The 24208-nt window shown below is 47.6% G+C and overlaps 2 protein-coding genes across 3 annotated transcripts in view; one reads left to right on the plus strand and one right to left on the minus strand.

Annotated features, from left to right (window-relative positions):
* Positions 1-1967: 1967 nt before the first annotated feature.
* On the minus strand, positions 1968-3006 carry LOC119174615 (LYR motif-containing protein 2). The gene is made up of 3 exons (XM_037425601.2): positions 2877-3006; positions 2641-2781; positions 1968-2111 (listed from the first exon to the last, which is right to left on the minus strand). The coding sequence occupies exons 1-3, from the start codon at positions 2925-2927 to the stop codon at positions 2034-2036; spliced, it is 270 nt and encodes an 89-aa protein (XP_037281498.1). The 5' UTR covers positions 2928-3006; the 3' UTR covers positions 1968-2033.
* Positions 3007-3806: 800 nt separating this feature from the next.
* LOC119174612 (uncharacterized) overlaps positions 3807-24208 on the plus strand; it is a 612314-nt gene continuing 591912 nt past the window's right edge. The window contains exon 1 of one of the 2 annotated variants that reach the window (XM_075895367.1): positions 3807-3906. The gene's annotated coding sequence lies outside the window, so the exon portion shown is untranslated. The remainder of the gene's footprint in view (positions 3907-24208) is intronic. The other variant, XM_075895368.1, reaches the window with a different exon arrangement.

Consider the following 24208-nt stretch of genomic DNA (forward strand, 5'->3'; position numbering starts at 1 on the left):
AAAGGGCTGCAGATAGCAAAGAGTGTAATGCTGATAGCAAGGACCGTATTGCCAATTGCAAGGACGAGACACCATTTGCATGATGTGCAGCTGATTAACACTGACAGCCTGCTACATGTTACAGTGATAATTTCTTACAGTAAATTTCACTTGTGCACTTATTTTAGCAATTACAGTATTACCAAAAGTAAACCAGCACTGCTAGAAGGCCCTTTAAACCATCAACGTCTATGGTACTTGTGCTGTTAAATGAGCCTGGGTCAGGAGGCAGCGCCACAACGATCGGCTGTGGGGCTGACAGATCTCGCTGACAATGAGTAGCCTGGTCAGTCATCATGGTAACTGCAACGCGCCGTCCACTGCTAAGATCCAGCTCCTGGGGCTGTATTGTGAGTTGTACTCCGCACCTTCTACCAATGATGATAAGGGGAATAAAGTATATGCAAAGAATATATTTGCGAGCAAATGTGTACAACGCTGCTGCAGTCCATGCATGTTCCCCTCAGCACTTCATTGTTATCATTCTCAGGTATATAATCAGCACGTGACAACATAACTTTGGTGCTTCATGTACAGTAGCAAAACAGTGGCTGAATAATTGCCACGTCTACCAGGTATGGGAGGTGACATGCTTTAACGTTGCCTGTGACATCGTGTCCCAGGATGATTTATACCGTGAAAGTAACTGATGTGTGCAGGTTACCATGAAAATGATGCCGTACAAACACCCTTTATCCGCAAAGGAGCGTAGAGAGGTGCCACATCCAGGGGGTCCTGTGTTGACGCTGAACAGTACATACCAGTCACATAGAGTGCTTCCTGTTGACTTTGATCTTGGAGAACTCTGGCATATTCTTGATGCAAGGTATCATATAGACAGCTTGGAGGCCCGCTCTGCGCCTTCGTAATGTAGTGGCAGCCATAGGCAGCCGCACTGAATTTGCGTTGCGCAATGGCAAATACATGGTGTGGGACAATGCTGTGGGTGAATAACATTTATGTCCATTCCTGGTGAAAGAAAGTGCAACGGCAGAAAAGGTCGTTGTAGAGGCATATCTTCTGCCATTTCTTGGGTTTCACCATCTGTCAAGTCTTGGGCGACATAAGACTTCCAATTATACCAAATACAATATCTTGGATTTCACATCCCAAAACAACGATGTGATTATGAGAAATGCCGTAGTGGAGGGCTCCGGAAATTTCGACCACCTGGCGTTCTTTAATGTCCGACCGAACCCTAATTTGTGGATTGTGCGATACGTCAGGCATGTCCAGAGAGCGGAGAATGCTTTAGTCCTCACCGCTTGACATGCAAACGGCGGCCCGCTCTTAGACCTTGTTATGGGCGGCTAGGTATATTCACGGGTCTCAATGATTGAGTGCGTTGTTTCCTGGGCTTCAGACAGCCTGCATAGTGGTTTGTGTCCAGATTGATTTAAAGCACATGCCACTCTTTAGCTGGCAGCATTTTGTTAAACATTCAGAAGCCAAATGTTTCTCGTTAAGCTCAAACAAGACCTCCAATTTTACGTCTGCAAAGCTTCATGCTGACTGCCAGTGAACACAATTTGCAGCTTGTGGAAAGACAAAATATTAGCCAGGTGGCAAGGTAATCCTTTCGCATTGCTTCTTCAGTTGCTAACATTTATCTTTTGCTTTGAAGAAAGCATGGCGTGTGCCTTAAGGACATTGAGACTGACACAGGCTAGTTGCTCAGTGCATCTGACTTCTGCCCTTTCCCTGCACCAAATGTCGATAAGCCTCTTGGGAGGCTGCTTGGTTTGTTTCGCCCTGGAACTTCACATAGCACTCTGCTCCTCATTACGCACGACAATGCCAGCGGCACTTTTTCCAACTTCTGCAAGTATGTAAAACTCCACAGCCTATATCATTTGCTTTTTGAGTGAAGGTGCTTAAAAATGTGTGCATGTGACAAGGGTATGTTAATGAGGAATGAAGGAAATAACTTATTTAGAAAAGTTTAGCCTTTATATGAAATAAGAAAAAAATGCTAAGATATACGGGCTATGAAGCTACTTGGAAAGATGCACTGATGACTGAAGTTCTTTGAGTGCCAGTTTCCCTCGGGCAATATGCATCTTGATGGCATCCTGAAATGACAAGGGCAAAATAGACTTCATATGAGCTATAAATTTTTCGAAATAACGAACGGATACGAGTACCAATGCTTAACCATAACATCGGGTCTAATTTTGGTTATAATGCTTCGAAGCAGTGGCTACATGCTTTTTATTTCTCGTTTCATTGGGTTAATGCTTCCAGAATATGCATGCATCATTAAAGCACACTACTACTATATTTTCTTTGCCCTACACATAGACATGCAAGTTACGTCGTAAGCAGAGAGAGTGTGGAACGTAATTTTGGCTCAAACCAGGTAACGGGGGTAATTAAAACTGCTTACAGGAGTGAGACAGCTGCGAGGTCACATATCTGAATTAGCGAGATGTTACGAAGTTCTGGAGAGATGAAAAATCGCGCTATTCCAAGCACGGAGAGAAGATTAAGTGCTTATCCACTAGCGTGTTGTTGCAAGTGTGAGGAAGTTAGAAAATACGGTTTTATTTTGAGAAAACCAGGCAGCGAGCCATACGAGTCTCTAACAAACACGGTGCGCACCTCCTCTGTAACGTGCTTGTTGCAATCGAAATCGTGCCTCGCCCAAATCTGCAGCTCTCTCCTTTGCCGCTCGTCGTCCACAGCGCGTATCGTTCGCAGCGTGTCACGATACAGTTTGAGCACCTCCTGCCTCAGCATGAACTGTAACACATGGACCAGCAGCAAAGGATGTAAAACTCATTCAGTGGTTAAAGCGCTAGAACGTGTGAGCACGCTGCGTATGTGTGAAAACGTACTCTCTTTAGCGTCATTGCGTTTGACGCATTCGTGCTGAAGGAGGCTGCCATCTTTGTTTTCACCTACCGATCTCAAAGCCTGGTCGTTCTCTCAGTGATGCGTGAAAGTCGTAGTACCAAAAAGCCACCGTGGTGGCACCACTTTTTAACGATCTACGTCGCGTCGCTTGTCGCTGTCGCGTGCATTTTCGCGCTTATGTGGTTTGGGCTTGATAGAGTTGTGTGATGAACCTAACAATGCCGAGTAGAGGATACTTGTAGTAAATATCAAATATTTATAACACGAAACTCGGTAGCGTGCTTACATGCGAGGCTTCAATGATGTACGATCATAGAATAAAGAACCAATATGGTACAATGGTTAAGTGGGCCAACTTCCATAAAAGCTGCACATTTCTTACACTTTACGTCAAAGCTTGATTTAATCGGTCTATTTTGTGACAAAGAAGAAGACGTGGTTATCGCCTTGGAGATAGTAGACGATTAAATGAGAGCAGCGTAGTGTGCTGTGTGCACTGTGTGGTAACATTGAGGAAAGATGGCGACACTAATCTATTCAATTGAGTTTTGATTTCGCTTGTTATGAATAAAATTAATTCCTCCTCCTGCTCGATTTCTACAAACTGTGGGATCCCCACTGCTAATAGAATTGACAGGCGTTGAATAACTCAGGGTATTACCAACTCGAAAGCTATGTGAGGCAGTTGGCAAACGCAGTACAAAAATTTGATTCGTACGCAAAAGCATCGCACTTGCTGGTGCGGTGACACTGAAAAAAAATGAGATAGTTTTTTTGTTTTATAATTTGCTGAAATAAGAAAACATGTTACAATGCCTGCCTCCACCACTCGTACAACTTGTTGCATACGTCTATAACGCTCATTGCCCGATGCCTTAGGCCACCTGTTGAGCTTACGGGGAGTTACGTTGTCAACGTTCGTATCACGTGACGTTCTGCTCGCCGTCGCGCGGGCGGTGAACGTCTGGTGCGTGTGTGCGTGTTGTGGACTTGGCTTTGGAAACTGAAACGGTGAGTCGTACCTTCGTTATTTGCTTTCAGTATCGAAAACTGCGCTAACTACAGTCGTACCGCATCGTCTGGGCGATGCACGTGTGTGCCTGTTGCAGCGACATTTATGGCCACATGTGACACGGGCGCAGCAGCGCTTGCTGTATTTGTACCTGGGAGCACCGGCGAACCTCACGCGCGCAGTGAGCGTAGTCGCGCGCGTCAGGCCAGCTGAGTGTGACATATTCCTCGCCGAACAACTGTCTCCGGTTTCTGCTTCGAATTGTGTTTAGAAGTTGAGTCCCTTGCCTACGCACCACGTCTGCGTGGGTGACTTCAGTTGAATTCATCGAAAAATTTGGGCTGTATTTTTTTTTTACTTTGTACGCGTCGCGTACGAAGCATCGCGCGCGACGGAAATTCGCTCCGGTATGTTTTTTTTCCTTACGGGAGTTTCTTTTTCGTAGTTTTTTTTCACTTCGAAGGTGATAATGACGTCGCTACGATTAAGTGTACCGCGCAAGTTTTCGCATTCATTCTTGCTTACATTGATTCAGGCCCTTGAGGTTCTCAATACGTTTTTCTAGCGAAAAATTGTCGCGTCGGCTGTTTGAGGGCGGTAGCATGGAATAACATACCATGTTACTTTATGGGAGTGGCATATTATATTGCTATATGGCAGTTGTTTAGTGCTGGTCAATTAACAAGGACGGTGAAAGGAAGTGACACGGGCGCTCGCATCCTTTTCGCTGTCTTTTAAAAGCGCATAAAACTACAACCTTCAAGCCACACACTTGTTTGAGAGGGGTGTTTTTTTTTTTTTTTTTTTTGCCGACCACTGCCTGCTCATCGGTGTATGCCTTGTCGCGTGTGCTGTTGCGAAGGCGGCGGACCGATCCCGCCGAAGCCACCACTGTTGCGAAAGACGGCGACGCCAACACGGCCTCGAAGGCGCCACTGCTTCCAACTCCGCCGGGAAGGTCACCAGCCGTTTGGTAGCGTATGTTTATCAGCTCGCGACTGCTTCTGCGCAGAGCTGATAAGACGAGCGGACGAGACGACGATGAGTTAAACAAGGTTTATGTACAGCATATTTACAGAGGCGTTACAATTTCGGCACTGGGGCCGACAGAGACTCGAAGAGCCGAGCTCTTCTCTCTAACACATAGTTCAGCCTTTCGCCTAAGACCGCTGACTCACACACATGTCGGCACTCCGACACGGGGACGCCTCTCACATAGGACCGCCGATCGCGACACGCCGCAGGGCTTCTTTTATTTACACCGGGTCCAACCAAAGTGTCCAATCAGAAGCGCCGCTGGTCGTCAGAGCAGATTCCGCCAATGGGGGTCGCCGCGCCATGCGTCAGACCACCCGACACGCGGCCGCCGGCTCGCTGTCACGTGCGCCGCTGACTCACTGCACATGGGCCAGAGGGGCGCCGCGCGTGTTCACGCCGTCGAGGTGATCGCGCCAGGCAGACTGCGGGCTGGCCTTGACCCAGATTGCCTTTTTCCGAGGCACGGACGTTTGACGAGGACTCGCTGGCATAACAGCACCCCCGCCGCCAGACAATGCACCGGAAAGACGAGCTGCTTCCACGGGGCTCGGATGTCAGGTGCGCTCGTTCGCCAGGTCCCTCCAGGTTCGCCTCCAGGGCCATGGGGAGAATACAGCTCCAAACTGTTCCGGGAACACATCCCATTTTTGACGACAGATCCCAGCTCCACTGGCTCGTCGTCACAACTTGCTGGCCAACTTCTCTCGTCTCTTCTGACCATCTTCGGTTTCAGCACTTGTCGATGGTTCTGCAACTTGCTAAGAACGGTTCGACAACAGACAACACACGACACAAGCAAGTGCCTTCGGTCACCCGACAGAACACCAGACAAAGTATAGTACAACATATACCTATCTACGTGTCTATCGGAATTTTGTTCCCTCTACATCAAGAGGCACATGTGGGACACAAGACTCTTAAAATGACAACTCAATATTTTTTTTTTCCACGTACAACAACGTAACGAATAAGAATACCACAAAGTTGGCCCCTTGAGATCACTCTGAACGAGAGCGCTCAGCCCAGGTCGTGATGAGGTCAAAATTTTGCCCTGAATCGCCAGCCAGAAACCGAAAGGTTGAGAAGGTACTAGCTAGAACGCACTGCTCAATGCACCTGCATTAGCGTTTAGCTTTCCCCCCCCCCTTTTTTTTTTATAGCGAACGTCAAAGTTGCGCTGTGGAGCAACATGCTCCACCTCAGTAACCGGCCACTTTTAGGCGACGATACCTATGCGGCACCAAGAGCGGCTCACACTTTCGACGTTGTACAGGGGAACAACGATACGGCTTGCTACTGATTGACTCCTCACCGCTTAGCTCGATATCGTGTTCGACCACCGTCGCGTCTCCGGGACGGTCCAACAACACATACCCAAACTCGGAAACAATCTTTCTCAGGTCCTCTTTCTCAGGTCCTCCTTCACTTAAGCTAGGCTCTAGGTTTATCTGCTCCCGGATTACTTTCGATCCCCCTTCGATCACCTCACTAGAACTCAAATTTTCTGCTTCCTCTTCCTCTGAAGCCTTCAACAGCTGATTTACGACCGCTTGATATTGAACATTGGGTTTCATCAAGTTGTAAATTTTGTTCTGCCGCCTTCCTACTTGCACCTCATAATTTGTATCGCAAGGCTTCGATAATACTTTGGCGGGCCCTTTCCAATCAACCTCAAGCTTGTTCCTTTTGGATGGCTGCAGCCGCATTACCTGATTATCAACTTCAAAAGCGCGCTTCTTCCCCGATTTCTCGTAGTGCTCCTTCGACAGCACTTTTGCCGCGTTTTTCTGGCTTTCCACGAGCGCTTCAATCGAGAGATCCTCACTCTGCCCTCGAATGAGCGTCTCTCGATCAACTCTCGGCAGCTCGCTCCAACTTTCCGCTACAGGCGAGAGCGTTGCAACCCTCTCGCTCTGACTCAATGGCGCCACGTCGTCTCCCCCAGCGCATACCGCGCCGGCCGCTCCCGCGACGGGCCGCTCGCGTGACTGCTCACATGACTCATGCGGAAAATTTCCTTTCTGGGGTTCCGTCGGCCCGCCGACAAGGTCACTTGAGAGTTCACCGCATGGAACCAAGTCAAGCTTCCGCGAAAGCTTTCGCGCTTGCGATCGCGTGAGAGCCATGCACGCTAAGTTGGGGAAGAACGATTTGCCCTGCTCTTTGAGAAGCTGCTCTGAGTTGTTGGAGAATAGATAAGGAAAACGATCATTTAGCGCGGCAGACACAGCTGCTTCGGTGCGAAGCTTACCGAACGGGCCTTCAATGACAACGGTGGCGATTGGTAAGCGAACACTCTGCTCCTCGGCGACTTGCCTGATCCACGCGCATTCTCCTGTGAAGTCATCCGGAGACACCAATGAAGGATGGACAACGTCCATGGTTGCCGCTGAGTCTCTAAGTGCTCGGCACGTTTTCTCATTCACCCTAATTTCTTGGAGATACGGCTCCAACAACCGCATGTTTTTTTCTGATTCTCGGATCGTTGCGAAGGCAAACTTTTCCTGACAGTTTCTCGCGATGTGCCCTTCCTTTTTACAGTTGTAGCAGATTAGCGGCTTCCGTTTGTTTTCCGGTTCTAATGCCTGTGTGGTAGAAGTGCGTTGTTTAGAGACCTCACTCGATTTTTCCGCTTCTGTTTTCTCTTCCTCTACAGTGTCCTTCGTAAGAGACGGGTCCTTTTTGAAATTACGGTGCGGAGCGGGTTTCCGTTGATCAGGTTTCTTTGAAAAGCCCTCTTTTCTTTCATCCTTTTCAACGCGCACTGCCCTGCTATGCAACTTTCGGCGAGTATAATACTCCTCAGCTAACTCTGCTGCCTTGTTTAACTGTACTTCACCAAGTTTGTCCTGCAGCCAAAGTTTAACATCCTCCTCGATGCAGCGGTAGAATTGCTCCAATGCAACGCATTCCACCACTTTATCGCGGTCGTCATAAACACCTTCGCCCTTGAGCCATTCGATCAAATCGGCTTTAAGACGAAACGCGAAGTCAACGTGTGACTCATTCCCCTTTTTAGCATACCGGAACCTTTGCCTGAAAGCCTCGGGTGACAACTTATAACGTCTCAAGAGCACTTCCTTAACCTCGTCATAGCTCTCAAACGCTTCCCTCGACAAGCAAGTTAATGCGTCGGACACTTCGCCGGGAAGAAGAGCTAACAGGTTCTGCGCCCAAAGAGACCGCTCCAAAGCGTTTCGCTCACAGACGTGTTCAAACTTGACGAGATACTTCGCCATGTCCTCGCCTACTACGAACGGTGGCAGTTGGTCCCGAATTCTAAAACCGCTGACCTGAATCGTCGGAGAAGCTACGCTAGGCGCCTGCGAACACTGTAGGATTGCCAATTCTAGTCGTTTCATCTCAAGGCGCTCTTGTCTCTCGGCCTCCTCGCGACGTTCGCGCCTTTCAGCTTCTTCACGTTCGCGAGCTTCGCGCCTTTCGGCTTCTTCGCGAGCTTCTACTTCTCGCCTTTCAGCCTCCTCACGGCGTGCTTTAATATCCACCCAGGCCTCATCGACTTCCTCAGCCGACACTCCCTCATCCTTCATGATCTCAAGGATCGCTTGCTTTCGTTTCGCACGGCCCAAAGTAATGCCGAGTTCCTCACAAATTTCGATGAGTTCCTTCACTTTAAGGTTCTCCATCGTTCACACTAGCCTCTTGCTGTTTGCCCCTGTTAACAATTAACTTGCCGTACCCACTATAAGTCAACTAGCAAGACGCGCAAGCAATTTTTCACTCTCCCCTGTTTACCCCCTCCGCATTAACTTTGGTTTCAAAGCACTTCGACTTTGCTTGAAACGATCAAAGCTCACTCTAATGCTTCACACAGCCCTTCTCTAAACTACTACAACCTGAGCTAGAGTAGTCTGGTGAACTGAGGGGAAAACATCAGGCACTCACCGCATCGATGTCGCTGACGCCGGCCGATCCCGCAGCTGCCAACCACTGTTGCGTAGCGCCGGGCCTATCCCGCCGCTGACCTCCACTGTTGAGAACGACGGCCCGATCCCACCGCTGCCACCACTGTTGCGAAGGCGGCGGACCGATCCCGCCGAAGCCACCACTGTTGCGAAAGACGGCGACGCCAACACGGCCTCGAAGGCGCCACTGCTTCCAACTCCGCCGGGAAGGTCACCAGCCGTTTGGTAGCGTATGTTTATCAGCTCGCGACTGCTTCTGCGCAGAGCTGATAAGACGAGCGGACGAGACGACGATGAGTTAAACAAGGTTTATGTACAGCATATTTACAGAGGCGTTACAATTTCGGCACTGGGGCCGACAGAGACTCGAAGAGCCGAGCTCTTCTCTCTAACACATAGTTCAGCCTTTCGCCTAAGACCGCTGACTCACACACATGTCGGCACTCCGACACGGGGACGCCTCTCACATAGGACCGCCGATCGCGACACGCCGCAGGGCTTCTTTTATTTACACCGGGTCCAACCAAAGTGTCCAATCAGAAGCGCCGCTGGTCGTCAGAGCAGATTCCGCCAATGGGGGTCGCCGCGCCATGCGTCAGACCACCCGACACGCGGCCGCCGGCTCGCTGTCACGTGCGCCGCTGACTCACTGCACATGGGCCAGAGGGGCGCCGCGCGTGTTCACGCCGTCGAGGTGATCGCGCCAGGCAGACTGCGGGCTGGCCTTGACCCAGATTGCCTTTTTCCGAGGCACGGACGTTTGACGAGGACTCGCTGGCATAACAGTGCTCGCACAAGACGATTGTGGTGCCTTTTGTTGCGTTTCTTTTTCGCGTAATGCAACGTTCAAGGATATCGCAGGTGCGGCATTTCTATCCTCGTGGACTTCGCCGCGCGTGCGCCGCTGTTGCCTGTAGCTGGAACGGTTGCGTACGCGGGGACTTGGAGCACACCTGTGTGTTTGTGCCCCGTATAGCTAGAGCTATAAGCTGTGTAAGACTGCGCGGACCGAGTCCAAATCCGGCTGAAACCGTGTCGCGCGAGGAAACGATGCGACCGTGACCTCGAATCCAAACGGAACCTGTGACATCGACTCTGTCGCGTTATTTTTTTTTTCCTTTTCCCTATTGTTTCATCGTATTTGTTTTTATTTTTTGCGTCCGCATGTGCAGTTTAGTGTTCTGTCGTCTTTGATCTTTCCTGGGTGACGGCGCCGCTCCGTTGAGCACACGTGCTCTGCGCTGCTGACCCAGAGGTCGCGGGTTCGATTCCAACGGTGGGGCTGGCATTTCGATGAAGGAAATGTGGTAGAGGCCCCCATGTGCTGCGCGATATCAGTAAACGTTAGAAAACACTAGATGGTCGGCATTTCCGGAGCCCTTCACTACGGCGCGCCTCACAATCATATCGTGGATTTGTCATGTGAAACCATATATGTAAAATATTGCGAGTGGAACGCGCACACGTGAGAAGAACAAAAGGGTAGGAAAAAAAAAAACAGCGTATGCTGTGAAGTCAAGCGGACTTACTCACTCTGAGTTCTTAGAATATTATTTCTTTCGGGGGCTGCTTCAACAAGAACGTCTGCTAAGACACAATATGATTTTCTTGGTGACACAAGAATTCCTTGTTAATAGATGGCTTACGCTGACGTGTCACTGAAACAGCCACGTTGCAGCGGACGCATAATCGCGCTGAATTTTCAAGATATTATTTCTTTTGCGGCTACCTTCCTGTGGTACAGCGACAAGAACGTCTGCTTAGACATGAGATTTTCTTGGTGACACAAAAAGAATTCCAACTGCTAATAAATAGCTTGCCCCGCCGCGGTGGTCTAGTGGCTAAGGTTCTCGGCTGCTGGTCCGCAGGTCGCGGGATCGAATCCCGGCACCCGCGGCTGCATTTCCGATGGAGGCGGAAATGGTGTAGGCCCGTGTGCTCAGATTTGGGTGCACGTTAAAGAACCCCAGGTGGTCGAAATTTCCGGAGCCCTCCACTACGGCGTCTCTCATAATCATATGGTGGTTTTGGGACGTTAAACCCCACATATCAATCAAATCAATCAATCAATCAGCGGCTGCATTTTGCAGAGAGACGAAAATGCTGCTGTCACGTGTACTTAGACTTGGGTGCACGTTATTGGTCAAAATTTGCGGAGCCCTCCACTATGGCGTTTCTCATGATCATATGATGGTTTTGTGACGTTGAACCCCACATATTATTATTACAATAAACTTCGGAGACGTTTGAAGACACGGCTGCACCCTGACCTCTCCAGGAATGACGATAGTTATAGCGCGAGAACAAAACGACGACACAGAGACAAGAAGAACACGAAAGACCCCTTCTTGTCTCTGTGTCGTCGTTTTGCTCTCGCGCTATAAAACAATCGTCATGCCATACCAACTAGCCCAAGCTGCCACACCTCTCCAGGCAATGCGCATGACCACGCATGTGTCGAGATGCGGTGTTGGTATACGTGTATCCTGCCCACACGCGTGGAATACGCCGACGTGCGAACAGACGACGCTTAAATGCGAGTTTAAACGCAAACAAAACGCAACTAGCTGCAAGGTCAGAACGACCTCTTACGCAACGAACGTGTCGTGTGCAGTCGTTGTTGCTCGCCTGGTTTCTCGACAATCTGTGGGTCGCATGTGACTCTGTGTGTCGGAGAGCTGACGAAAGCGGAAACTTGTATGCAACTCCTGGCGAATGTCGGCTCGTCGATTCAGCTTATCGTTTCATATTCGTTTTGTTCGTTCTTTTTTTTTTTTGGCGCGAGTGATTGTATTCATGTTCTTTGTCACAGCTTAAAAGCCATTCCCCCACGAAAGCATGTGCTGTGTTAAAAATACGTTTGCAGGTTTGTAAGGTCCGTAAACACGGCGATCGAGGTCGGTTGGTCGGCTATTGTCCCGAGACCTGTAGCACGGCGTTAGCGAAGATGACTTGCATACAGGCCTCCCCTTCCTTTACAAGTCCGCAAAAATTCGCATTCCGGGCTGGGAGGTCACAGAATGAGCACGATGCAACAAACGTGTATGTGTCGCGGTAACGTGCGCCTGGAACAGTCGCAGAAGGGGTAAGCGACTAAGCGCGTAATCCCGACATGAGGCTTCCGCAACGTAACCTTCTCGCGGTGGGTTAAACCAACAGAGAGGTCTGACCCACGTGGGGGTATGGGAATAGACCTCTCCCTGTTTGTAAACAATGTGACGTCACTGCGGGCACCCCGCCCCCTACACCTTCTCTCGGAGCAGGTGCTGGTTGGCAAGAAAGTTCCTCCGGCGGCATCTTTATGCATAGCAGAGCTGCGTGTCTGCATTCTTTCGGCAGAAATTTCTACATTGCTACGTTCTAAAGTCACAGCTTTTGAAAGAAGGGGGTCGCGGAAGGGTCACTGCTCATAGTGTGGGAATTCGCTTGTCGTAGTTGGATAGAGGGAGACACTTTGTTTAGAGTACTGAGAGATGCGACTAGCATCCAGTGGGCTTCAGCCACGCAGATGACAGCCATAAAAAAAAATCTGATCTTTTTTTGAAAGCGAACATTTTAAATGTACACGATTACTGGCACTTTGAGAAATATTTGCATGGCATGGATGTGCACTTACTCAATTTCCATCGTGGCATGTGCAATGGAGTTTTAAACGAGGTACAGCATTGGCGGCAGCATGGTTTTGAGCTGCTGTGCACGACGTCACGGATAAGATTATCACTCATTGGCCAAAAGTCTCGTTGGAGATGAATGAAAAAAAAAAAGCCACTTCTTGCCGTGGGTTAGGCTGAGGTTAACATATCCTCGTGAAAATCAAAGTGAACTTCTGCCGCTGCGTTTCTCTATAACCCAGTGAAAATTCATGTGATGTAAAACCCGACATCTTAATATGTAATAATATCTGGCACAGTTACCTTGCTGCATTTGACACCTATAACGTGTTTTCGTACCTATCGCTCCTTTAGGCCTGATACACAAACTTCTAACGCGTATTGTCACTTCACAAGGATCGAGCCGTAAAAGTACAAAGTAGATAAGAAACCGAAATCTCCGCTGTTTCCATTAACGCGTATCAGGTATTCGATATTACGAGTTATAGCCGTGGTGATGCATATATGCAGATGCGACAACGCTACAACATGTTTATAGCTCATGCGTAGTCGTATATCACCCTGAGATCATGAACTTTTATTTTTCTGCACGCCGCGCGCGCATACGCTGAGATGTACCCAATCGCAGATGATCGCGTCAAATGTATTTTTACCTTGACTACATTGTCAGATCGTAAAGTTCCATCGACAATCGGTTACTGAAACCGGTCCACAACGACTACCAGTCTTTTCGCAAACAGGATGCATCGCTATACTCACACTGCACACACCACGCACAATATTCCCAGTTTCATCGCCCGTAAAGATGAACCAATGTCGATGCCTTTCAACGCACACTATACGCCACATTTAACACTGCACATTTTCGAAGAAGATGCCGCTGTTCCTCGCGCAGGCCGCCACGTGTGTTCACTTTTCGTAGATAAACAGCCAGCCATCGTGGCGAATATTTCATCACGCACTTTATCACACACCTAGATGTTCTCTGACACATGCCACAGCTAATGTTTCCACTGTGAGATGAAGATTAAGCTTTCAAAAAGAAAAAAAAAAATGCCCCAAGCCCCGAGCGACTGCACCCCACTCAGCCACCGGCCGGAGTGTTTTGCCAACCACCGCCTTGCACGTGCACCGGTGACGTCACGCTGTGACGTACCCCGGTAGAGGTCTATTGTGGACATTAAATACTGTTTGCCACGGCTGCTCATTTTTATGTTACCGTTACAGTGTTACCGCGGTAATGCGTTGCTTTTTAGGGGCGGAATTCCTAAAGCTGTGGGTCTGTCCCTCCTAGCTCGTACATGACCGCCTATAGTTCGATGACTCACTCAGCAGGTGTGGAAGAACAGACAGGCAGATGGATGGATGAGTCGTGGTTTACCGATAAAACCCTCTGAAGCTTTAACCCACTCATCATCATTCACTCCGTGGATATTGTCACGCCTGGGAGTCCACACTGACCGTCAATGCCTCTGCAAAGGCAATCTGTGTCAAGGCCAGTGATCGAACCCGCCTGACGCGATCAACTCCACGACGTCATCAAGCGGCGGTGCCGGTCTGTCTTACGCAACGCACAGCGAGCTCCATCAGCCCACGAGCCCGTTGAAGCAGCCGGCGCCTTCCAGTCTTGCGAGTATTACGCAATGTGTGGCAACACCACTCGTCCTTGGGTGCAACCCAGCGCAGCGGCTCCGGATTTGATGATGATGACGCAGCCCAGGGGCGGGTCCCTATTGGAGGAATCGGACATCACGGCCAGCGGCGCTTCTGATTGGACGTTGGTGACGCAAAGATCCACCCGGTGGCTATAAAAAAAGCCAAGCGGCGCGTCGCCAGCAGTTGACTTATGCGTCAGAGAGAAGCCGAAGGATGCGTGCAAGAGAAGACATCTTGGCTCTTCGACTCCCTATAAACTGTCTGTCCCAGTGCCGAATTTGTAACGCCTCTATTTCTATGCTGTACATAAACCTTGCCTTAACTCACCGTCGTCTCATCCGCTCGTCTATAGCAGCTCTGAGCAGAAGCAGTCGCGAGCTGAGTAACACACGCTACCAAACGGCTGGTGACCTTGACGGCGGAGTTCGGAGCAGTGGCGCCTTCGGGACCGTGTTGGCGTTGCGCCTTCGTAACAATATGCTGCGATTTTTCAGTAACTTAGTGACGTACTCGTTACCACTTCGGAACTGTAACGAGTAATGCAATTACGTTAACATTTTTCGGTTGCGTGAGGTGTCGCGTTACTCGTAACTTTTTGTTTCAATAATAATGGGAGTTTCACACAAGCTTTATTCATGTCGTGGGAGCCGCTATTCCACGTCCCCTTCACCACCTACCCGAAAGAGCTGGGTGGCTGCCCTGCTCGGCTGCTCGGCCTTGAATGGTCAAAGAGCCCTCGTGGCCAGGGCGCGTGCCACCGAGGAAGCCTCGGGAACACCGTACTGGGAACTCTAGATTCTAAAGTTTCTAAATAGTCCAAAAGAACGTTTTTCGCCACCACTGCCGCCGTTATTTTATCACAGCGGAGGACTGCTGTTAACCCGCCAGGCGTTGGCTGAGAGATCCTGCACGGGGCCTTTTGTTGCTCAATTCTAATTGCAATAAGGCGCAAACTGTTTAAAATTTCTTAACCGTATCTTCTGGTTTCAGGTATACCTTGTTATAGAGGTTCATGTTGTCGTAAATTGTCGATGAAGCGAAGGAAAGTGAAGTCCTCGAAACCAGCAGTATAGTGAGCCGCCGTGGAGGGCTTCACTTGCGCCCATCGTGATTTGTGGTATAGCTATCAGCCTGAGCTGCAGAAAAAGGGAGGGTGAGCTATTAGGAAATGCCTTCTAGAAATTAGGGAGGTCTGCAATAAAGTTCGCATGTGCTGTGGGATTTGCGGGCTTAGCGGGGTCCATAAGAGGTTTAGAATAATGACCGACAAGTACTGCTGACTGGGTGAGTTGGTGCATAATAAAATGATATTGCTTTAGCACAGCTGAGTGTGAGCGGGAAGAAAATATGCTATGCACTAATGAAGGGAAAAGACACAGACGACAGTGTGAGCGCTCACACTGTCGTCTGTGTCTTTTCCCTTCATTAGTGCATAGCACCTTTCCTTCACGCTCAGTTCGAGGGATGGGAATAACAAAAAGCAAGCATCTATGATCTTCCTCAGTGCGATCGCCAGGAAAAAACGGACCGATACTCTGTGCTGCGAAGAAATTAATTTTTCTTCGCATGCACGTGTGTTGGTTGAAGTCGAGTGCTACAAGTTACGACCGAGCTGCGCACTTTCGTCCAATGCATCGCACGTTTTCAGTATCCCCTTGTGGCTTCCATTACATACGTTTAGTGGTGGTGGTGGTGGTGGTGGTGGTGGTGGTGGTGGTGGTGGTCGTCGTCGTCGTCGTCGTTGTAGTAGTAGTAGTAGTAGTAGTAGTAGTAGTAGTAGTAGTAGTAGTAGTAGTAGTAGTAGTAGTAGTAGTAGTATAGAAGATCGTATTTGTGGACTATTATTATTATTATTATTATTATTATTATTATTAGTAGTAGTAGTAGTAGTAGTAATAGTAGTAGTGTTGGTTGTAATGTATAGCATAGGACGTATGGGGCAGTACTTCAGCAAAGCTCTTAAGCATCGGCCCTAGTAGAGCCCTAATATGGCTTTCCTTCGTCCATCCAGTGGTTTTAATTGTGTTCTCTCACGCACATCCATCATGCAGGGACTGTTCTACGAGGTTGCGTGTTCAACGCTGTGGTTGGCGGGCTGTTTCCCGCACTAATTGAGCGACAGTATCACTGCACGCCGCTGCTGCTCCCCGAACTTCCTTTGTACGAAACGACGTGCATGCACCGATATTAAGTTCTGGAAAACTCAGTTTCGCTCTATGTCCCGGAGCCACACGCGCGACCCCTGTGGCTAGCAGGTTGTGCGCTAGACGGGCCTCGTGTTAATTAAGACGCGGCCTTGATTAAGTAATAGTTTGGTAAAGTCCGCTCGAAGAAGGGTGCGTGCGAATTTCGTGCAGTGGGTGTATCGATTCTGCACCCGTCGGAATGCGGTCGACGTCGTGGGGTGTCGAACCGATGACCTCGTTCTCTGAGGGATGGCTGAGCGGGTGCTCCCATCTTAGCCTGCTATCATTTCACACCCAGCGTACTTTTCCTTATCATTCGTTATTTCGGGACAACTTATGGTGTTTTCGCGAGAGGCGTGGTTGTTTAGGGTGCCTAACTAATCGATGCTGCTGTAGAAGGCGCAGTTGCAATACTAAAATCGTTGAACCACACAATGGAATCACACGAATGAACACAAGAACTCGAATTTTATATGACGATGAAAATGTTTTATGCGATGGAAAAATTTCAAGATCAAATACTGACAAAAAATGTGGTCGGATTCCTATTCCAGGATTCCGTAGGCCCTGTTTTTTTTTTTTTTTCACGAGGGCTCGCTAGCCTCCTATGGCTGCGCTGGACAGAGCTGTTCCATATCCATCCGAAGTTTAGTGGCTCTATAGTGTCTATATAAGGTATCGAAGGCCCACACCACGTGGCGTCAATCTACTTTCTACCCGCGCAATCTCAATTCGACTGCCAAAGATTGCGGCTTTGTATGATGTAGCTTAGTCATATTATTAAACGAAGTAGTTCGCAGTCTTCATAAATACATTCTTCTTATTTGCATAATCCATTTTCCGGGCCAGGCCGTTTTCGTCTCGATTAGGGTAATGACTGCAATAAGTCCTTGTAAATTATTAGTGAAGCCTCAGTGTTCGAAGTCTGTAAAGTGATTCGCACGCACAGATTGTTCACGTCGGGTCTTGCCTCCGGGGTAGCGTTTGTGTTAGTTTCTTTGTAATTGTATACTGACCTTCAGAAAGAACTTCAGTTTCTGGTATCGCTTTCTGCTCTCCAGTTATTATATGAAAATATAATGTTTCGGGTTATTGTCATGAATGCGCTAAAGCTCACTCGTTCACCCACTCACTCACTCACAAACACACACAAACACACACGCACACCTTTGGTACGTACCCGCGAAAATCGCATGGGGAGGTTAAAATGGGCTACATGCAGGTAGACGGGCACAGCTGGTCGGTCTCGTTTTATCTCGGCTTACACATATGTATGGACTGTTATTCTCGGCGTCGCGCGCCGCACAGCTGTTCCAACCTCACGACCTGTCATATCGCTATTGCATTCGTTGTTGGGCGCTATATTCCTTATATTCGTTTTCATTGGACTAACTGCCTGGTATGTTTTTATTACCTTTTTGTCTCTTCCGAGAACATCGCCATTTACTGCTCTTTCCTAGATGGTCTCTTTTCTCTCTCTCTCCACCTCTTCCTTTGTCCATTTAGTGGACACTTCTCTTGCTCTCACTTTCGAGCAGCTGTATACCCCCTGTTGCGCCAGTGTTGGACAAGTATAGTCTTAGTGTTGTGCAGCGTATGCGTACCAAGTAATACGACGATTCTGCTGTCAATATACTGCCCGTGTACAAGTTGGCACAATCCTGAAATTGTTTTCGCAAAGTGCACTGCGAGTCGTTCAGTATCGCACTCCGTTGAATTCGAGAACAATGTAGCGGAAGGTAAAAGACTGCTTTTAAGTGTGCGTCATCTGTATGGGGCTCGGTGTTCCAGTGTGTCGTGCCTTCTGGGAGATGCTATGGCGTTACTAAAGCGTGCAGAGGTATGTGGCCTAGAAGATTTTGTTAATATTTTTTTCTTTTCTTTTTTTGTAATGTGTTGGTACTAACTCGTCTTAATAAGCTTTGTTTTCAAGCATTTCTTTCTCCGGTTATTTCACTTAAACAAATCGCGGACTCATTTCCTTCTCCACAGAATTTCATTCCTACAGACTTTAAAAAAAAAAAGAAGAGGTACGCCTTAATAACTCAAGAAATACCTCTTCAAAAACAAATGACATTCAGGCCTTTCGCACTTTCTACAGTCCGACATATCTCCGATTTGTTACGCGAGTAGCATTGTGTGTGTGTGTGTGTGTGTGTGTGTTTGCGCGTGTGTGTTTTTGTGTGTGCGCGTGTGTATGTGCGTGCGTGCGTGCGCGTCTTGTCCTTTGTATACTGGACCCCGTTTTCAATATCTCAGTGCTGGCAGGACCACTGATCGGCGGTGTGAATCGACTCGCGTCCGGCGTATTATATAATTTCAGGCTTTTGTTGCTCGCCATTTGACGTCTACCTGTTGTTGGCGGCGTTGTTCCCTCGTGACACGCCTGAATCGGTTCATAATTCCGCAAAATCGTCTTTATACATACCGAAGAACGCGACCAATCTATCCATTCTACATATTATGTTCCATCCGTTCTGTACATTTCATTCATCAATTGCATTTGTACATTGTACTCCATTTTTCAATAAATTCCGCTCTTCCATTACTTTCCACTTCTGCCATCAAGTCCATCCACACCTTTGCATTTCAATCATTCATTTTACTTCATTAATGAATCATACAACGCGTCTGTCCGGCCGTTCGTTCGGTGTTACAACTTCTTGGGAAACTATAGCCCAACTGCATTAAATCTGGAAGATTGAAAAACAAATTATATAGAGACAAGATAAGTGATTTAATTACTTCTTTCAGAATGAGCCACGACCGCACGTGGGCAGTGCGCTGAACTGAACCAGGATATCGCTGAGGGTCGTGTCGTTTTGCAGCTGCTGAACGGGATTCGGTGCACCTGCCGCTGTCGTGACATCCCTGTCGTGCTATCCTTTTGCAAGGCCCGAGCCTCTTTCGTTGTGGGTGCGTTGCCTTATATTTTTCAGTAGGGCGCGTCGTATATACACTCGATATTTCCGGGTTAATACGACTGCAGGCTTACGGCGCGTTGTTTGCGCGAAGTGAAATAATAAAAAAAAGATGGCCCCGTATCTGCATGTTCGACTGCAAATGTCGTCGAAAGACGATAGTCTTCCGTCTGATGGGAGTGAATAAAATAAAACATTCATTTGATGTTTCGCGTGGGAAAATTGGTAAATGAAATTCTGGAGGCGCTGCGTGAGACATGAGCGCCATCTGGCGGTAACCTCAGAAAATGAAGGGATGGCCGCCGCACAGACAGTGGGCCGCCGTTATAGGGAACGCGCATAATCTTGGAGGCCATATTTTGTAGATCGCAAGGTAGGTGGCAGCACCGTATCGTTTTAGCTTTTTTGATGTCGCCGCATTGTCGGCGCAGCGTAATAAACGCTACAATTATTACTTATGTATGCCTTTTGTAGTGAAAACAGACACAGCAGAATATGGGCGTGTTGATGCAGCGCCTGAGATATGCGCAACATTTGCTTTTTGATCGACAATCACGCAAGTATGAGTGCAAAAACCTGAAAAATATTGGTGGACGCTATAGATGTGGTTGCACTCGAGCTGTTTTGCTTGACAGACAGACAGATAGGCAGACAGACCAATCTTTTTGATATATATATATATATATATATATATATATATATATATATATATATATATATATATATATATATATATATATATATATATATATATATATATATATATATATATATATATATATATATATATATATATATATATATAATCTGTATCACCTTTTTCATTTCATCACCCCATTGTCGTTGTTATTTGTAATCGATTCGGGCAAAGTGTGCTGGTCGACACTTGAGTTAATTTTTGCATAGCGCCTTCTTCATTGATTGGCGCCTTCAGTCAGTTTTTTATGCGCAGATTGTTGCTGATGCCTTATTTGGGGAGAAACAAGACCCCCCCCCCACTCCCTTGTACCCTCCCCCCTGCCCCCCCCCAGCCTCAAGGCCTTTTTTATACTTCCGGGCATGCACTTACCGTGTACGAAAGCAGCATTGTTTCAGGCGACAAAAAAGAAATAATACCTAGAGTTGTACAGCGCTAATTCGCTACTTGTTCCAACCGCGTGTTGAGAAGACCTACCACCGTGCATGGTTAAGCCTGCTGGAGCACCACGCGCTGTACAGTAAATAGAGGGGTACGTTCCCCCACATACATTGTACCTCGGTAGGGGTGCTTTCCTGATTGTACATGTACCCTTTGTAGTCGTGAAGCTCGATGTTTTTGTCATGTACTTTATCCTTGGTTGGAAGTCAATAAACTTCTTCTTGCTGAAGTATTCGAAGAAAGACTATCGTCTCTGAAAGACGAATGTACGAAAACTTGACGAATTGCTATACAAGCACGAGGTCGCGAGCCCGCAATTTAAAAGGGCACCAAATGTTAAAAACAAAAAATACCCGTGTACTTGGTAGATTTAGGTGCATCTTAAAAAAAAAGAATAAGTGGTTGAAACTGAATGCATTGTCTTCCTCTACGGTGTGCTCACTAATCCCATCGCGTTTTTGCAAAGTGAAACCTCAGGGGGTCTCAAACACTCTGGCCTGGTACGTTTCGCTAGTACATGACTGTCTTTGCCCCATATATTCTGCAATGCCTTTTCTTCCTCGGTGACGATATTTTCAAAGTTCTCTCGATAAAAATGTTCATGAGATACACGGACGTCAGTGGTCTTAAACATTATTTACTATTTCTCAAAGCAGTCATTGCGAACATTGCTTGCTGAAACACAGCCGTGCAACAAAAGCTCATAATTTAAGAGTCGGTGTTCACATGTAAGTTTTCATTAAGATCGACATCGATATGTTTAATAAATCCCGACGCCAAATTCACTCTTTGAATAACAGTTGTTGGTGCTGTCGCCTCATGTGTCTCGTCTATTGTGGTTGGTCTTTAACAAGAATCGCGAGCCAACTGGCTCGCGATTCTTGTTATCCATCTCGGCCCTACTTCAATGTACGACGTTTAACCGCATTGGAAAAGCTTCGGTTCTTATCTATAGATTGATAAATCTACGCTGTATCAGTAGAATTTTTGTGAATGCACGTCTCTGTGTCGAGCTCAGGATCCGCCAGCAACCCACGACATTACCCTTTTTTTCCTCCTCCTCTTGCTCTAGGAATCTTTCTCTCCTGCATATAGCCTAGACGAATAGTTTTGGGAATGCTACTCTACCTCGCAGAACTGATTATCCACGCAGTAACGAGCATGATATATTGACCACGTTGAAAAATGTATATGTCAGGTTTAACGCACGCAGGAACCACGTGGGAGCGTCAGGCGTATATAACGTATACGTTCTCGACGCATGCAAGTGCCGGGGAAGTGATTAGCGCCGCTCGGGTGTCGTGACCGCCGCCGTATAATTGCTGGCATGTTCGGCGATCATGAGTCTTAGCGGCTACCCGGTAGTGCAGAATGGCTTGAGTGGCTACCGTCCACTTTCGCCCTCTCCTTCTCTCTCTCTCTCTCTCAGTGTGTGGCACCGCAGACTTGGAGCTCGCGCTGATGCGCTCGCTCGTGACGTCGCTGTTTAACGTCGCACCGCGAAATGATGTGGGTGGCCAGACTGGCTTAGTTGCCGCCGCAACTTGTCACAACGTAATGCTCGTCCGCCTGAACTTTTCCTGTACTTACACTGCATGCTAAGCAGAGAAAGCCTGATTGCGTCAGAGATTATTGTCAACGTTTTCTGCTGCTGAGCTCTGCCATACGGGTCGTGGGTTCAATTCCCGTTGTACGCGGCCGTGTTCCGACGGAGAAGCGAGAAGCGCAGGCGCACTTGTAACGAGCTGGACGTACGTCTTAAAAAAAAAAAAAAAAAAAAAAACTCGAGTCAGCAGAGCCTCTTGCACTACGTCGTGTGCAGAGTTGTGCACCGTGCGGTCGTATTTTTAGAAGCTGAAGGCAACCAATCAGAGAACACAATACCGCGACTAGAATGGTAACGTCATCGGGCATGTGGTGATATAAAATTTGATACGTTTTCAAGTGTGTTGTAGTGTGTGTAGCACACCATACATACATGCATACATACATACATACATACATACATACATACATACATACATACATACATACATACATACATACATACATACATACATACATACATACATACATACATACATACATACATACATACATGCATGCATGCATACATACATACATACATACATACATACATACATACATACATACATGCATGCATACATGCATGCATGCATGCATGCATGCATACATACATACATACATACATACATACATACATACATACATACATACATACATACATACATACATACATACATACATACATACATACATAGTACATGCGTGAATAGTACATGCGTGCTTACAGGCATGCATTGCATTACATACGTAATCTTTTTTATACATATGCAGTTCATGGCGTCCTAAGCTGAAAATTCGGCAGATCCCCCGTACCGTGGCAATCGATGTTACGCGAAGCATGCGCTGGGAATGTCACTGTGGCGCGATTTTTTTATTGACCGAAACGTCATGAAGTGGCGCTAAATATACGTGCAGGTGCACGCACATACATAAGTTAAGCAGCTGCGTATGTTTTATATAACCAGTTGTTTACAGTTACGTAACGATGCTACCAGCAAGATCGATATTAAGGACACCAGAAGCGGTAAGCTGATATGCAGCGCTGGTGCTGGTGAAGGTGGTAGCCCTGGACTGTGCCCTGGACACTGCTGCGTAAATCGAATTCAGCGGATGGCACTTGACTACAATTGAAGTTAACCCGACCTGACTGCTGTATCGTATGAGTACAATGTAATGATTATGAAATTCGATACCCAGTACTCTTTAACGAACTTGAGCGTCTATTTGAAAAGTATTTCCAAGATTTGGCGTTGCTTTGTGGTAGTATACTTGATTGCCTGCGCAGAATGGTGGGGTTCGATTCCTGCTCGGACCCTCACATTTATTCTTCGCATTCATTGGATCGACGCTGCCGATGTAAGCTTTTTCATAACGCTCACGCTTTGAGATTACCGTGCGTGTTCTCGCCGTTCCTAGATAGATATAAAGTGTCAGTTACCTGTGGCACACACCCTCATAGCAGTGACACATACCTGCCCGCAGGTCGGTCGGTCGCGACCGACCGACTATACCGGATTTAGTTTGATGGATGGACGGATAGATGGATGCTAGACTGTCTATTGAGGAAGTTAATAAGGATTAATAATTGACAAACTGCTCCATGAAGGACGATGGAGGCGGAAATGTTGTAGGCCCGTGTGCTCAGATTTGGGCGCACGTTAAAGAACCCCAGGTGGTCGAAATTTCCGGAGCCCTCCACTACGGCGTCTCTCATAATCATATGGTGGTTTTGGGACGTTAAACCACACATATCAATCAATGCTTCATGAAAGAGTACAAAATTATAAAGGATTTGGATGTACTTCGTGGCGACATTTGGTTGTCACGAACGCATTATGTTGTGTGACGACATGCTCTTGGCAGAAAGCATGACATTATTATACGAATTATTAGCTCGGGAAATAATTAGTACGTGTACATAAAGTGGAACAGTTATAAAGGCAATCGAATAAGTCTCCAGTTACCCCATTCCAGCCCTAAGATGCAAACTGTATGACAACACGTAGTTTTGTCGGACTACCCGAAGTAGAGGAATAAAAAGAGAAAGACAAGAGTCTGATTACATGCCGCCCATCACTCATCGTGATTCATTTCGATCAGAACTGGCGGTGGAATGTGATACACTGGGATTTCATACGCGGCCAAACGATTTAGCACAGCTCGCAGCGAACCTTCAAGTGGCCACAAGAATTAGTGTTCGAGCACAACCGCGATCACCGTATGAGAGCGCCCAGGTGG

Source organism: Rhipicephalus microplus, chromosome 5, assembly GCF_043290135.1.
Source record: "Rhipicephalus microplus isolate Deutch F79 chromosome 5, USDA_Rmic, whole genome shotgun sequence".
In the NCBI taxonomy this organism is placed as follows: Eukaryota; Metazoa; Arthropoda; class Arachnida; order Ixodida; family Ixodidae; genus Rhipicephalus; species Rhipicephalus microplus.

Coding starts and splice junctions, on each gene's coding strand:
- LOC119174615 (XM_037425601.2), bottom strand. CDS start 2,927: ATGGCAGCCTCCTTCAGCACGAATGCGTCAAACGCAATGACGCTAAAG. Junction 2,782..2,876: donor ACGCAATGACGCTAAAGAGA/GTACGTTTTCAC, acceptor CATGTGTTACAG/TTCATGCTGAGGCAGGAGGT. Junction 2,112..2,640: donor ACAAGCACGTTACAGAGGAG/GTGCGCACCGTG, acceptor TTGTCATTTCAG/GATGCCATCAAGATGCATAT.